Source organism: Crocodylus siamensis, chromosome 12, assembly GCF_052110815.1.
Source record: "Crocodylus siamensis isolate JL-2025a chromosome 12, ASM5211081v1, whole genome shotgun sequence".
Classification (NCBI taxonomy): domain Eukaryota; kingdom Metazoa; phylum Chordata; order Crocodylia; family Crocodylidae; genus Crocodylus; species Crocodylus siamensis.
This window is the reverse complement of record NC_143406.1, coordinates 50,035,894-50,051,909: the sequence shown is the minus strand read 5'-3', so window position 1 is coordinate 50,051,909 and position 16,016 is coordinate 50,035,894. Positions and strand designations below refer to the sequence as shown.

Here is a 16,016-nt window from a genome sequence, read left to right as displayed (position 1 = left end):
CCAGGCATGCAGGGAACGTGCTCGGATACTACCGGGAAGGAAGGGAGCCGTGTGAGTACCCTGATGGAGGAGAACAGCAAACTTTGTTTTAAAAGCTCATATAATATTGCAGTGGAAATGGCCTGGGCTTCTTTGGAGCCGTTTACTTCTACATCCCCAAATAGTTAGCTGAATGCCACCACCAACAGCAGCAGAGGGAGTTGCACTAAGGTGTACGGGCACAGGGAAAACGAGCATCTACACCGAGATGTGAAATAAGGCAGAGAGCGACGAGGCAGAAGATAGCGGGGAGCTACTGCAGACGGGTCAGCCGCTGCCGATGTTGAAATTGTGAAAAGGGAAGGAGGAGGTGAGGTTTGGGAGGTCAATCCAGGCAACATCAGGAAGGAACTTAGAATAGTTTTAAACAGGCTTTTGTAATAAGAGCAGAGCCCAGGAGTCAGTCTGAGGCTGGCTAGGATGTGGCCACAGATCGTAATGTTGGATGCTCTGACCCGGGCCTCAGCAAGGGGCAAGGTAAGAAGTGAAGTCAAAGATGAGATTTTGCCAGAAGGGGAATCTAGCCGACATCACACAGCCCCGGTGTTAGACAGCTGGCGTAGGTAGATTTACAGATAGCAGAGACGGTCTGACCACGAACATTTCCAGGCCTTCAGGATCGTCTTGTGTTCTTGCATCATACAGCTTCTCGTCCAGCACGCTGGTTCTCAGCCTTTCTGAGTCATGAAGCCCTGTTTCGGCGAGTTTGCTATGATGCCGCTAGGTGCCATGCTGTGGATTACAGGAAGTCCCACTCCATTTCACTACAACCAGGCTGCAACCTCTCCAACAGCCCAGGAGATAATGTAGAGCGGGTCTTCATTTTTTTCTTCTTCTTATTCCTCCATTATCCTTCAAAGATACGACGCCCTTGAATTTCAAATGCACTCAAACTGACTTTCAACTTAAGCAAAACATAAAACATGAAATGAAGACACGTGTGCAAGAATACAGCTTCTACAGGGACTATAAGAGCGGTTTACTCGGGTTTAAAAGACAAGCCATTTCTTGAAGAAATATGTTGTTTTAGGAAAAGTGTAATATTCAAAGGAATGTGCTCTACTCTAGATGTCCTTCCCATCCTCTGCTTTTCCACTCCTCCTGGTCACATAACCTCTTCAAGTTTGCTATGTCCCCCCGTACCCCAGTTTGAGAGTCACTGCTCCCTTTGGTAAGACTGAACTTCATTCACTTCTAAAATGCTTCCTATAAAAAGCACAAATCTGGTGGAGCCCTGTGTGTAATTACAGGTGACTGGCACAGAGTGCTGCAACAACGCGGTCGTTCCCGCCGTGTGAGAAACCATCTCCGCCCAGTGCTTTTGACAGCAGAGCTGCGCCTCGCATCATGGTCTTAAGCAAGGTGGAAACCCAGTTTCCCTGTAGTGGAAGAGTCAGGAAAATTCCCCGGAAAAGGAGCAGAGATGCGCGGAGGCGGACCCAGGGCGCCCGGATCCCGAAGCCCCGGTTTGCCGCAATTCCCGGTCAAGGAAACGCGCCGCGACCGGAGCCTGTTCCGGGGCGCTGGTCTAAGCACCCGGCAGACAGGTTCTGTGGGCGAGTGTGCTCTCTGCCATGTAAGCGTGCCTGAAAGCTCGTGAAGAACATTTTGCCCAATTACTGAGGTGCTGTCATAAAAGAGACCACATTTCCCCGAAGAACCGTGTCTGCCCGTGGCCTCGGACTGAATTTGGAGCAGGTGGCCGCCCGGCTGGGCAAAGCGTGGGTGAGTCCAGCTCGCTCCGCACGCGGCGCAGCAGCTCCTGCAGCCCGCAAGAGGCCGGCCGCGGCGGGGTCCGCCCGCCCGCGCGGGGCCCAGGGCCCGGGCCGGCCTCCAGCTGCCGGGCAGACCCCGCCGCGGCCGCCCGCCCGCGGGCTCCGCGCCTCCCGCTCTCGGCCCGGGGCGGGTGTGGCCGCCGCGCCCCGCCCCGCCCCGCCCCGCCCCGCCCCGATGCCGGCCGCCGAGCGCCGCCGCCGCCGCCGCCGCCCAGGTAAGACCCGCGACCCCGGCCCCCGCCCCGGGGGCTGCGGTGCCTGCTCCCCGCGGGCCCGGCCGCTCGCGGCGCCCCGCTTGCGGGTCCGCACCCGCGGGGCAGGGGCCCGCCGGGGCTGCGGTCCGTACGGGCAAGCCTCGGCCGCCCGCGAGGGGCTTGTGCCGCGCCGGCTGCAACGCGGGACGCCACCGAGGACGCGCGGCCCGGGGCCTGGCGGAGAAAGCCGGGCGCCGGGCCGAACGGCAGGAAGGGCGGCCCGGCACGGCACGGCCCGGCCCGGCACGGCCCCGAGAGCGCGGCCCGCTTCGGGGCGGCTTGTAGGGCGCGGGAGGCGGTGCGTGCAATCGGGAACAAAGCGGCGCGTTTCGGCGGAACAAATGCAGCGCTTGGCAACCCAGCAAGAAGGCTCTGCCTGGACTATTTCCTACCTGTCAACTTCCAGCTGTCAGGCGATGAAGCAAGAGCACGGACTTGTGAGGTCTCTTGCTTCATGGCCGTGACAAGCCTTTTGGCTGTACAGAGCGGAGATGTAGTCACGGAGGGAAGAAACAGCAAACATCTAAAGTAAGGGAATAACCCCCAAACTAATACCCGTGTGCGGGAGCAGAAGGAAACCACAGAACTGAAGCCTCCCGCAGGTGACGGTGAAAACGCTGCAAGGAAGGGCAGTGCATTAAAAGTAAAGGCATCCACATTAGGGGTGGAAAACTCTCAGTTTGCACAACCGTTCTGGAAATACGTATTCCAGACAGGAGGGTTTTGCTCCAAGCTGCTAGCCCAGCTATTCACAGCGCTCCCGTTGTGCTCACAAAGCGCTCTATTTTACATTTTTTTACAATGACAAGCAACTTATCTCAGTCCCTGGAGCAGGAATCAAGACTCCCAGTGAACAGTTTGAATACCTGGACATTATTTGTTCACCAGGCTAAAGCTAGTCTGTTTAGGTCCTGCTTCTTCCAGCACGTTCGCTATTGAACAGAATACAAGGGAGGGTCATTCTTCACTTTGATTTCCTCGTACAAGGTAGAGTCCCTTGCGCAGTGCGTTTGGAGTGGGACGTTTCTCGTACTCCAGCATGCGCCTTGCAAGGGTCGGACCTACCACTGGGAACCTGAGGTTTTCCCGTCCTTTCCCGCTGTCAAACACCTCCTCTGAGCGTGCACGCTGTGCAGGCAGGTGTGACGCGGGGTGTAACGTATGTGCGCCTGTGTTCTTATGTTCAGATCTCCCTGACAAAAGGCATCGCACGTTCGGGTCTGGCTTTCTAAATACCTCCCAGGCCTTTGTTCTGGGCAGCATCCTACCCACCGCCAAACTCAGGGGCGTATAAGCAGTTACTGGATCCAACTAGGATACCGATTGTCATTACAATCACTTAAACCGATGTTTCTCAACCCGTGGGTTGCAAGGATATATGAAAGGGTCGCGAATGAACTTTAAAAATAGAGTCTCCTTTAAAGGAGAAAACATGGGAAACCGGGGCGTTTCCCTTGCAGGCTGGCAGCAGACTGGGGGCAGAGGGCAGCAGGTCGGAGCGAGGGGCATTGGCTCAGGGCTGCCTCTTGATGTTTACAAAGGGGACCTGGTACCAAAAGGTTTGAGATCCACTCACTGACTTTAACATTAGACTTGGGAGGAAGCTGCTGGGTAGAGCTCCCCTGCTCCATGCCCACAGTTTATTCCATCTCTGTTCTCAGGAGCTAAAAACAGACCATGATTTAATCCAGGGACTCCACATCAAAATAGGGCAGGGACAGCCCTTTACACTCAGCAGCTTGAATGGCAACTGAGCAAAGTGTTAATTCAAACACTTCACAAGTCGTGGGCACTCCCTCCACCCAGGATGATCTGTACCTGGGCTCATTGATGGGTCTTGAGTCCAGTGCAAAGAGCCCAAGGATTGGACTTCACACAAATAGCAAGCATGGGACAATAGGTTTGTAACCTTGTAGGATCCCAGAATAAAAGGCTTTGTCCCAAGAAACTGGTAGGGCCTCACTTTTTAGCCACACAACATGAACTGATGTACTCAGCAACATCCTATTGAGAGGACGAGCAGTGTTTCGCTGTGGTTGTAGGGGACAGGACTAGAAGCTGCAGCAGGGGACATTTAGGTTGGAGATGAGGAGGGACTTTCTGACTCTCGGGGTGCTCCAGCATTGAAACAGGCACCTGAGGAGAGAAGCTGTGGGACCTCCATTCTTGGAAACTTGTAGGAGCAGGTTAGACCGAACTTGGCTGGGATGGTTTAGTCAGGAATGATCCTGTCTTGAGCCAGGGGTTGGACTAGTGACCTCACGAGGTCCCTTCCAGCCCTGCTGTCCTTTGACTCCTACGATCACGCATCACCCAGTGAAGAGCGTGCTGGGGTCTTCACTGCATCGGTCTGCAAACCCATCCACTCTTGCAGGAGAAACATAGGACTCAGCAAGTAGGCTAGGGTTAGGGTTAGCAGTAGCACTGCCAGTCTTTTAAACTCTTAAATACAGTCGGTCATTTTTTACATCTCATGCTTTTAGTGACGCTTGAATCTCTGTGAGCATTAAGCATCTGTCTGGGAAAGCCGACCCTGCAAGGAGGCTGGATCTTGGTCCGAATCAGCCAGTTACGTGCAATAATCGCTGTCTGCGGATGGACCAACAACAACGCCTTTGCTGATCGTGTTACACATCCGTCAGACTCAGTAAATATTTTCACTAACTGATAATAGTGTGTACAGTACTCTTCTAGTTTTGTTACATGGCCAATCTATAAACTAGTCATAAAATAAAAATACTTCTACATTCAGGTTGCAAAAGTAAAATTGGAGGAGAATAGTTTCCCATACTATGCTCCAATTTTAGTTTTGCAACCTAACTTCCTACTTATCCACAGGAAAAGATGGTCGATATGATTATTTGGCCACGTTTTTTTCTTTAGGCTGTGGAAAAGATGGCGTATGATCAGCTGCGGATTGTGCAGGAAGTATAGGTACCCCTTTCAGAGGGAAGCTCTGTCTGTGCTAGTGTTGGAACTGGGTCTCAACTGGCATTCAAATGTGGCTAGCACCAGCAGAGGTCTTGAGTGGTTTCTCTGATCTGTATGATCCAGGACTTTTTTCCCCCCTTAAATGAGAACTGTGCTAGCCAAACTGTACAAAGTTAGTTTCATAGATTTCATAGACATTAGGGCTGGAAGGGACCTCGGGAAATCATCGAGTCCAGCCCCCTGCCCAAAGGGCAGGAAGTCAGCTGGGGTCATAGTTGGTAGTCAGGAGTGTAATCTAAAACACAACATCTAATCCCATTCCTAATGAAGTCTGTAGGGATTTCACTCAGACCTTCAATAGTAGTCTGAGGGGATATCTGGCTCTTAGAGAGAGGTAGAGAGAGGTGAATCAGACCATGCTAGGACCACATGCACAACTGTTCTTGAGTACATTGGCAGGCACAATGTGACTGGGGCCTCTGCCAGAGAGAAATGCATATGGCCATGCAAGATTTCAGGAGCAGTTCTTGAAAGCAGTTTCATGTAACAGCAATTTGCTGATAGATGCAAACAGGGACCAAAGTTTAATTGCCTCCAGAGAATGATGAAGGTACCGACTGTCTACTGGAAATGATCTACTGCAGGCTGGCAATGTTACCTGACACTGGCAAACACCTTGAGATCCAGAGATGCTACTGAGATGCTCAGAACTACAGCAGAGCAGTGTGCTATATTTTGCACTAGACCAGGAAAGGAAAGTAGAGCTTATTCCTTATCAAAATACTGGAAAAGAACCGCAGTGTGTAGGGACAGATGCAGAAGAGGAGGTTGGCACCCGTTTGACTGGTGGGCAACCGAGTCCCCAGATTATAAGGGAAAGAAGAACAGTTAACCAAAGACTTGCAAAAGCTGCAGTGGGGAGCTCGAAAGTCTCCAGCCTAGTTATAGCTGCTGCTGCAGTTTTGCAAGCAGTGGGGATGAATCCTATCTCGGCCCTAAGTAAAGGTTCAAGGCATGCATTGCTCTGCTTGAAGGTGCTGCTGGACTCCAGGTTGGTAGGACCACCTGAGATCTGGTGTTACGCGGTAGGATGCTGGTGGTGAAGGGAGTGAGGGGAAAAGCCCAGGCCTGTGTTCCCTGTCTCAGGGTGTGATGGGATGGAGGGGTTAGCAAATGATCTGGGCAGTAGTGTCGGGTGGTGCCACTTGCTCTCATCTGGCACCTGTCTGCTAAGACCAGGGTACAGCCCACCGAGTAGCAGACAGTGTGGCATAAAAGCCTGTTTGACCTCAGCGGTTGGATTATACATTCTGCCAGTAAGTCAGAAACGCTAGCCCAGACCCCTCCATCTCCCAGTCTCTATCGGCTAAGGGCCTGGTGCAAAAAGCTAAGGCAGGTCAGGGTTAACTCATGGTAGTAAGGACTCTAGTTCCCTCTATATTGGGATAAAGCAATTTTCTGAGCCAGTTTTAACCCCATTCAAAACTAGTTGGGACTAATCTGATTTACCTGGCCCCTGTGAACAAAGCAGTGCTAAGAGAGCTGCCCCACCGCGCAGTGTTGAGGCCTAGCAAAGTACATCAGATAAGACAGATTAGCTCGAATTCTACTTCACAACTCATTTTGGTAAATGGCTCTATCCCCAGGAAGCTCCTCTGTGCCAGCAGGCCTGGGGTGGGTGGCTGGGGGAGAGACATCTCCCTGTGCCTTGCGTTATTACTTGCTCATTTTGCTCTGTTGGTGGGAGCTTTAGTGTAGACAGGCCACAGGCATTCTTATGGCCGTGTTATCCAGTCGGCTGAGGGCAGATCTGGATGCGACAGGTTAGAAAATGTCCATCTCTGCTATCTCCCATTGCTGTTCCTGGGGGAGGCGCACCACTGGTTGTATGACTACAAGGCAATACCTCCAAGGTGCAGAGTAAGTGGGTGCGAAGGCAACTGCAGAATTGAAGACAAATACAAGTGGAAGAATAACACGTGGGCTGTTAATTGTATTCAGTTATAAAGATAAGGAACCCTGTGTGTGTGCACATGCACACACACTCAAGTGCAATGCATCATCATTGAATTAATTCAAAGATGTATGTGTTGAGAAGACAGAAAATAGAAACATTTTGATTTCAGATCATATAATCCTAGAAAATGAGGGTTGGAAGGGACCTCAGGCAGTCCCATCTAGTTCAACCCCCTGCTCCAAGCGGGACCAGTCCTAACTACATCATCCCAGCCAGGGCTGTGTCGAGCTGGGTCTTAAAAGCCTCCAAGGATGCAGACTGCGCCACCGCTCTGGAGAGCCTGTCCCAGTGCTCCACCACCTTCCTCGGGAGAAAGTTTCTCCTAATATCCAACCTCAACTTCCCTTTCTGCAACCTGAGCCCATTGCTCCTTGTCCTGCCATCTGCCCCACCGAGAACAGCCCAGCCCCATCCTCTTTGCAGCCCCCCCGCAGGGAGGTGAAGGCTGCTATTCAGTCCCCCTCGGTCTGCTCTTCTGCAGACTCAATCAGCCCGGGTCCCTCGGCCTCTCCTCGCCAGTCCTGTCCCCCAGCCCCACAACCATTTGTTGAACTTCAGACTCAGAAGACCTAATATGAAAGGAGACGATAGCTTCCTTCCCATCCTCTCAGAAGAATCACGTCTCTGACAGATCTGTACAGTGGGGTCAGAATCCCCTTCTCTGGTATCTTTTTTCTACCAAACCAAAACCCAGCTTGTCACCTCGGTTTCAAGCCCCATCTGGCCACTGGGAAAGGCTGGTAAACAGCACAGTGAACACAGTTCTCAGATCATGCAGTCAGTTTTGTCCAGCACGGTTGAATTTTCCCTGAAGAGTTCAGGTATGTTTTAATTTTAATTTGATACAATTATGTTAATGGGATTTTTTTTTTTAATTCTGATCAGCTTGTTCTTGCCAGTCTTCTCTGGCACTCAGTGCCTCTGTCACATAAACCGGTTCAACCAAGGCCAACCTTGAGGTTCTCACCTGAGATTGAACAAGCACTCATATAGCAGCTAAGGTGAAAAGGCCAGACATATTTCAAGCTGTTCTCTGTGCTGTGGGCCTAATAGGTTCATACGAAAGCCAGGCTGGAAGGGACCTCACAAGATCATCTAGCCCAGCCCCCTGCTCCAGGCAGGATCATCCCTGTCAAAAACCATCAGCCAAGTGTCCGTCTACCTGCTCTTGAAAGCTTCCAAGGATGGAGATTTCACAACTTCTCGAGGTGCCTGTTCCAACGCCTGACCACCCTGATAGAAAGTGCCTCCTAATCTCCAACCTGAATTTCCCCTATTGCAGCTTGAGAGCATTGCTGCTGGTCCTGTGTCCTACAGCCAGGTGGGCCTGATGGTTTCCCCAAGGTTACCTAGACAGATCTCTCTGCCGTGGGACCCCGCCGACGCGTGGGGAGTCAGCGGCCAGGATAGCCAGAGGGAGTTTTCTCCATCTCGGCATGCGCTTGAGACGAGATGAAGTCTGTTAGCTCTGGGCTACCAGAGAGATGCAGCTCCCGGGACTAAGCTAGCTTCTGTACCTCTGCACAGCATTGCCTTGCGCTGTGTGAACACACCTTCAAACCCATTGCACTTGCAGCACGGCCCAGACTTGCAAGGCTTCTCCATGGGCTTCCCATAAGCAGCCAAGCTTTCCTGTTATGATCCAGCTCCTCTGCTCTGCAGCTGAACAGCAGACTAGCCCAGGGGACGAGGGGCATCCAGGCAGGTTGGCCTTTAGGCCTTTTCCTTTCAGACATAGGAAGGACCTCTGAATTATCAGGGCCTGTGCCCCAGCACCTGGCCACCGCTACCACTTCCCTTTGCCCCTTTGCTAATTTATCTACTTGGGGTTAAAATGATTAAAAGTAACTTTGCCTAAAAGCAAAACCATTCAATTTAGCTTCTCCGTAGCTGAATATCACTGATCCTTGAAACATGGCTGATCCTGTACCTTTCCACATTGCTGTTTCCAATATGCTTCATGCCGTGCGCAGCAGGGAGCTTTGATTCCTCCTGCCAATATTTTAAGTTTCTGAATGGTTTTCTAAGCAACAGGTTTTTTCTCTTCTGTTGTGAAATTCTGCCCCAAGATATAAAGATTTAGTAACACACATTCCCACCGTACAATCACAGCACAAAATGTACTGTTTACTCACAATCCTGATGCAAAATATGCCGCATCCTTCACATAAGCAGTGCAAAGCGTACCGATGGTATCTTCAAGACAAAGGAATTTGAAAAAAATCAACATATTGTCCCTTCTCCGGCAGGCAACCACCCCCTATGGCCAATGTAGTCTTGTGAAAGAGACACTGCTGTGTCCAGCCTCCCGCTCCTGCTCTCCTTGGGAAGTGGATGTATCTGATGTCTGATGCGATGCCAATACCTCCCCCTCTCCAACCATTTTAGATTGGACCCCTTTGGGCTCCTTTCACATTGCAGATTAAGCTAAGCTAGCCTGGAAGCCGTTCACAACCAGTTCAGCCTCACTCATGCAATTTGAACACCAGTGCAGACAAAGGCTGAAGACCAGAGTCAGGACTGACAGTCCTTTGCAGTCAGAAGACTGGTACCTTCCTCTAAGATAATACACCCTAGACTACAAAAGGCTCCCAAATGTTCCACAATTAATACTCCTCATCCTTGTATACGTTTCATCACCTGTGTCTTCTGGGAAGGATTTTCTGTATAGCCAGATACGCCCTGCTCTGGGATAGCAGGAGACATCTCCAGAACCCTTCCAGCACTGGAAGTGAGAGCTTAAAAATCTAATATTGACTTCCCCTGGGGTAATACAGACCACGAGGAGAGAGTAAGACTGCTCCTATATGGTTCATACTGTCCAACTGAGGAGCCTGACAGGAAGAACCTCCTCCGTGCTGTCTCGCTGCAGACTTAGCCGAGGTCTGTGATGTAAGAGCTGAGCGCACTGAGAGCAGACACATGCAGCAGATGCAAGTCAACTGAGATCTTAATAGGTTCCTAAATCTCCTTCCTGCCTGGACCTCACTGGCTTTCCTTAGCTGAGGGCATGATAGGTGTAAAGAGTCTTATGCATTTTATTCTATTGCCCAAGTTACATAATGAAATTACACAATCTGCACACATTGCACAATCAATCTACTTGCCAAAAGGCGTAAATAGTACTGCTTTGCATTGTAATGGGAGCACCTGCATCTTAGTTCTGAAGACAATGCCCAGTCCTATTTAGGCACAATAACCTGGAAGACTCTCAGAAAAGTCTACATATTCTCTGTCCAGAAATGGACAGAGGTTCAGAGACATGGTTTCCTTTCCTGAGTCTGCCACTGACTCCATGGGCAAGCCACTAACAGGCAAAGTTTCAGAAACTGCCTCACTGTGTTGGTCTTCCCTTTCTGAGCACCAAGGTGAAGACAGCTATGATGCAATGCTCTGAACTCTCCAAGTACCTGCAAGGTTCAGCAGATGCCGAGCAGATCTAATAACTAGCTCCTAAGTGCGCTAGCCTGGACGCCCGAATCTGAGAGACCCCCTTTGAAAAGGTGAAATGTAGAGTCTAGACACATGTACAATTCTGCTGTTTTAAAGGGGCTTGGGAGACTTGTAGGTAGGCCTGTGGGTCAGCTGAGCTGTTGCAGTCGCTCTGTGTGTCTGTTCCCAGTAAGTGAAGCTAAACCGTGATAATCTAATCCTGTTTCAGTTGGGGGCTGAGGGGAACAGCTTGGTTTAGCTTCCATTGATCATGGGCTAGGAACTGACAGGTAAACACCTACAGCTGATTCAGTTCACCAGTTGTCAACTGCCTTTCCTTCAAATGGTACAATTCTCCATACCTGCAATTTTCCTGAGCCATAAAGCCTTTCAAATGTGAGGCTTAATCCTTCTTCTCCTCCACAGTGTAATTCTGTTGTAGCCAATGGAGCATCTCCTTTGCAGAGGGATTTAGAGATGAGAGAGGAAAATCTGATTCTCAGTGTCCTAAAAGCATTGTGAAACTGCAGGTCCTATCAACATGCTATTATCCCAGATACATTTTTATTTTCACAGAGCGTATTTGAGAGAATCTAAACCCCTCCTGGTCACAATTAGGTTGTCCTGACTTCTTTTTTTCTATGTTTACAGACAGTAAAATGAACCTGAAGAGGTATTTCATTAGAGCGCTGCATCGCCTCCAGAAGGGCCCTGGATACACATACAAAGAGCTATTGGTCTGGTACTGCGATAACACCAACACGCATGGACCTAAACGCATCATCCGAGAGGGGCCAAAAAAGAAATTCATCTGGTTTTTCCTGACTCTCCTCTTCGCGTCACTAGTCTTCTGGCAGTGGGGGATCCTCATAAACACATATCTCTCCTATAATGTCACTTCATCTCTCTCCATCGGATTTAAGACCATGAAGTTCCCAGCTGTCACGGTGTGCAATGCCAACCCATTCAAGTGAGTCTCCCTGACGCACCAAACTCTCCTGCATTAGCTGTTACGCTGACTTGCTACATGGTGCTCCCAGTGAAGGCTGCCACGGATCAGCGATGCTCTGCCCCATGGGGCTCCGGAGCCGCTTGAGAAGTCAGTGCTAGCTAGGGACCCGCGGCCAGTCCTTGTCCACTGTACCCCATTCAGAAAGAATGAACCTGCAGCAACCTAGCTCACGTCTGTACGGTGCACGCTGCATCATTCACGAGTGCAGGACAGACGTGCCCATGGCAGGCAGCGAAAAAAGAGCTTTGAGAAACCCCTTCCTTATTCTCACTGTGAATGCTGCCCAGGTTGTTCAGGACAGACCCTGCAAGCTGCCATTTGCTCTTAGTTACCTCACTGCCAGTCTCACAGTGGGGCCATCCACACGTGCGCTTCCCTGCAGAGTTGCCTAATTAGCTGCGCAGTAGAGCGTCACTGTCTACAGGAGCATCAGTATTAGGGTGCAGTAGATTAATTAACTCTGCTGTAAGTTAGTTGGGAACAGCACCGTCTTATGGCAGAGTAACAAACTCTGCTGAAAGGCATGTGTAAACGGTGATGGGCTGGCGCAGACACAAGGGTACTAAAGTGTGGGGGCTGCCTGCCACCCAGGCTCGCACTTGAGCACCTTCATGCCCCAGCCAGCCCCTCCACCACCACGCAGAGCCCAGGGCCGACCCCCCCAAGCCCCCTTCCATCCTGGGGCTGCTCCACCCTGGCTCTAACTGCTCTGTCCTTGGTGCACGTGAAGATGCTGCACCCAGGAGTTTATTACGTCTCACTAATCGCACATGTAGATGCTGCCAGTAACTCTGGTGAAGGTAGGCAGCAACAATAGTGATTCCACTGACACCGTTTTACATTCCCATAGTGTGACCCAAAGCATGAAGGAGACACAGAGATAGCCAGTTGGCTTGGAGGTGTCTTTTATTTCCAGATCAGATCCCTGTAGAAGTTAGCTGTAGCCCACGAAAGCTTGCGTTCACTCTCTTTACTTTAGTTAGTCTGTACGGTGCAAATCTACCCTGCCTGCTGCTTGGTTTCAGACTAACGTGGCAGACTCCATCCAGTCAGCTGGCTGCCAAACCAGGCACAAAAGAACGGCTCAAAAGATCACATAGTGTTGTTGATATTCATGCCGTATAAACCACAGCAAATCGCCATAATCAGGACAACCGGGTTTGTCTCCTGCCTGATGTTACACCTGGTTTTTGCACCAGTGTCTGGCAGCCAGAAGGCACGTTTTAGCACAGATCACACTTTGCTCATTGTTCAGTAACTCCCTGACACAAACCAAGCTCTGCCTTCCCTGCACAGAGCTGCTCCGAGGGCTTGGAGGACTCTGCTCCCCGCAGCTGCCACCCGTGTGGCACCTGCTAACAGTTCTTTGTCCTTCAGGTACTCAAAAGTGAAGCATCTGTTGAAAGAGATGGACAAGCTGATTGATGCGGCCCTGGAAAGGATCCTCCAGAGTGGACAACAGGACCCGGTTTCCCCCCTGGCAGTGAACAGCAGCGAGAACGGCTCGCAGGCGCTGGACCTGCAGCTGTGGAATCAGCTCCCCTTGGTTCTGATTGACGAGAGCCACCCCGACCAGCCCATCATCGACATCTTCACGACCAACTGGACCGGCGCCAGGACCCAGCACAACAGCTCCTCTCCCAGCCCATCCAACAGCACGGCAGAAGCCAAGAAGTACAAGGTGGCCATGAAGCTGGTAAGGGGAGCTTCTGAGAGTTACTTCCGTGCACAGTGGGATACGCGGGGCCCGAGCTGCACTCTGCAGCTCTCGATGGGAACCAGGCCAGGCATCAAGCCGGGCACAGGGGGTCACGGTGATGCGCCCTGCATGGGGGTTGCATACGGGGCCCTGGGCAGGGCTGCACTTTTGGCAGAGCCAAAAGTCTCTCTAATGCAGAGGCCAGTGCAGGCGGGAGATTCACCGTCCTGAGGATTTTCTAGCCACAGCACCCTGTGGAGGCAGCGCAGAGGCCACGGCTGCACCTACAGCCCCAAGGCTGCCCGCGCAGCTATCATGTGGTGCCCAGCAGCCATGCCCGAGGGCGATGCAGCAGATGGCCTTTGCTTCCCGGCCAGCCTGGTTTCTCCTATGAAGAACCAGTGACATCCAATGCACCCTAAAGAAACTCCTGGGGGGCTCCTGGCTTGGCCAGATCTTGGGGGCTGGCTTTACAAACCACCCTGTGGGACCGGTGGGGGGGTGGTGTCCCCTACGGCCCTCCTACAAGGTGAGCGAGGCCTTCTGCACCCACTCCAGATTTCCATCGGGTGCTTCAGGACCCCTGCAGAGAGCGGGGAGTTCTCTGACTGGGTCTCTGGGAGCATCCAGCTATCCATGCAGCTCCCGTCTGCTCTGGTTCCTATTCAGTTCCTCAGGAATAAGCAGGCAGGTTGGCATCAGGTGGGAGGAGAAGAGAGAAGTGGCCAGCAGAGCTTGGACTTGTGTGTGTTCAGTGCAGGGAGAAGGGCAAGAGCTGCGTCTACAAGAACTTCACCAGTGCGGCCCAGGCAGTGATGGAGTGGTACGTGCTGCAGTCCACCAGCATCTTCGCAAAAGTCCCCCTGGAAGAAAGAAAGCAGATGGGCTACCAGGCTGAGGACATGATCCTGGCCTGTCTGTACGGGGCAGAGCCCTGCAACCACAAGTATGTGCAACCCACTGATTTCCTCACTGTGCTCTGCCAGTTGGGGTGTGAGGGGGTGCAAACATTTGCTGGGGTCCATTGGCTCGAGCAATGACAGTGCTCCCTGGTGAATGCTGGAGAGCCTTTTCCACGGAGCTCTTGGGTCTGATGCTGGCTGGAACGGGCATGCAGGGGCAGAGCAGAAGATATTCCTGGTGAGGCTGGGATGCCCTGCAGCCAGCGGTGTGACTGCAGCATGGGCAGGCATGCCTGCGCTGGCTTTTCTCTGGCTAGCTCTGGCAGGAGAGCAGGGAAGCCACGGCAGCAGGGATCCCAGCATCGGCTGGCTGCCGGAGCAAGTTCCCCAGTCCCAGGCTGGGCTTTGTACAGCCTCCAATTCACTTCATGCCACGAGGGCACGTGCTGGGCTCACACTGCCCGCCTGTGCTGCAGAAGGGACACGTTGATCTTTGTATGACCCGACCGTGTTTGCTGGTACCTGCTCACAGTCCAGGTTTCATGTGCCGCAGAAATCCCTGCCGGCAAAATTCCAGGAGGACTCAGATTTTAATTCATTGCAATTAGCGCCCGGTTAGTAATCAGCTAGGAAAGTCTGAAGACCTTCTCTGTTTAATCATGAGCAGGGGTGGGTACCTGGTTCTGGAAGGGAGTTACTCACTGTGAACTCTACGTTATTCCTCAGAAATGATGCTAAGCAGCAAATTATTCATGAGTCAGGTCAGGCATTTCACAGCACCGATGGCGGAGCTGGCTTTAGGGCAGCAGGTATCAGACCGAAGCCAAGCTGCCCACAGAGCCAGTGGGAATGAAGCGTGCTTTGCACCCGATGCCATTGTGTGCTTTCTTTCTTTTATTTGCGCCCATTGAGTAACTGAGACCACCTCTGGGACTGCAGGTCTGCACCCTGCAGCTCCTGCCAGTGGAGAAGTCTGAGTGGCCTGGTGCTGCCACGAGCGCAGAGACTTAATCGCTTCTTTCAGAGGGTTTTAATTTGAGAAGTCACCTGTTATATAAGGCAGGGTTGCCTGCGCACGAAGCAGAGGCTGCACCTGACTGCTGGTTATGTCCATCAGCACCGGGCTCCTCACATAGGTCCCGAGCAGATCTGCCCACATGGTTCTGGTATCAGTGACGCCGCAGGTGTCCTTCATCTGCAGGACATTTGGAAACCAAGTGGCAGATCAGCATATGCTTTCAAATCAAGTTAAGGAGTGGCCCATTCCTATGAAAGGTTGTATTTTCTCTGTGGTTTTGGAGTGGAACCTGGATTAAAATGAAGGGATTCACATACCAACAGAGGGGAGACTGTGCCCCAAAGCATGCAAAAAGAGTATCAGTATATACTCTACTTTCCTTTGGAAGAGCTTATGCTGATTTATACTCTACCAAAGTATATATCAGCATGTATATACTGCAGATATCACAGCAAAGAGGGCTGGCAGGGCTCTCAGGAGGTCACATCTAGTCCAGCCCCTGCTCAAGGCAAGTTCAACCCCATCTAAAGCATCCTGAGCAAGTATCTGTCCAGCCTGTACTTCCAAACTTACAGGGCGAGGGATTCCACACTTCCTTAGAGCTGAACCAGCCTCAGAGCTCAATATTAAGATCAGCTTTCTAACTTGAATTGCAATTAGGGAGGTTTAAGCCCATTATTTCCTGTTCTTTCTTCTGTGAATACAGGGAGCAAATGCTTGTCATTCTTTGCATACTCTTCTTTCATGTATTTAAAGACAATTATCAATTCCCTACCCCCACCCCTGCCACCTTCTCCAGACTAAATAATCCCAGTTCCTCCAACCTTCCCCTGTAAATCTTGTTTTCTAGCCCTCAGGTCATCTGTTGCTCCCTTTGGACTGGGTCCAGTTCATTCACATCTTTCTTGAAGAGCAGTGCCCAAAACTGGACACACGG

At 51.5% G+C, this 16,016-nt stretch overlaps 1 protein-coding gene across 3 annotated transcripts in view; it reads left to right on the top strand.

The window, feature by feature from the left end:
• The first annotated feature begins 1,458 nt into the window (after nucleotides 1-1,458).
• Nucleotides 1,459-16,016, top strand: part of SCNN1B (sodium channel epithelial 1 subunit beta) — a 29,434-nt gene continuing 14,876 nt past the window's right edge. Inside the window, exons 1-4 of one of the 3 annotated variants that reach the window (XM_090024424.1) lie at nucleotides 1,459-1,764; nucleotides 11,100-11,418; nucleotides 12,838-13,156; nucleotides 13,915-14,105. In XM_090024424.1, coding sequence (XP_089880550.1) covers nucleotides 11,108-11,418; nucleotides 12,838-13,156; nucleotides 13,915-14,105 — 821 coding nt within the window. In that variant the 5' untranslated portion in view covers nucleotides 1,459-1,764; nucleotides 11,100-11,107. Of the gene's footprint in view, nucleotides 1,765-1,895; nucleotides 2,030-4,571; nucleotides 4,716-11,099; nucleotides 11,419-12,837; nucleotides 13,157-13,914; nucleotides 14,106-16,016 lie in introns of those variants that run through there. The other 2 variants (XM_090024422.1, XM_090024423.1) reach the window with 2 other exon arrangements.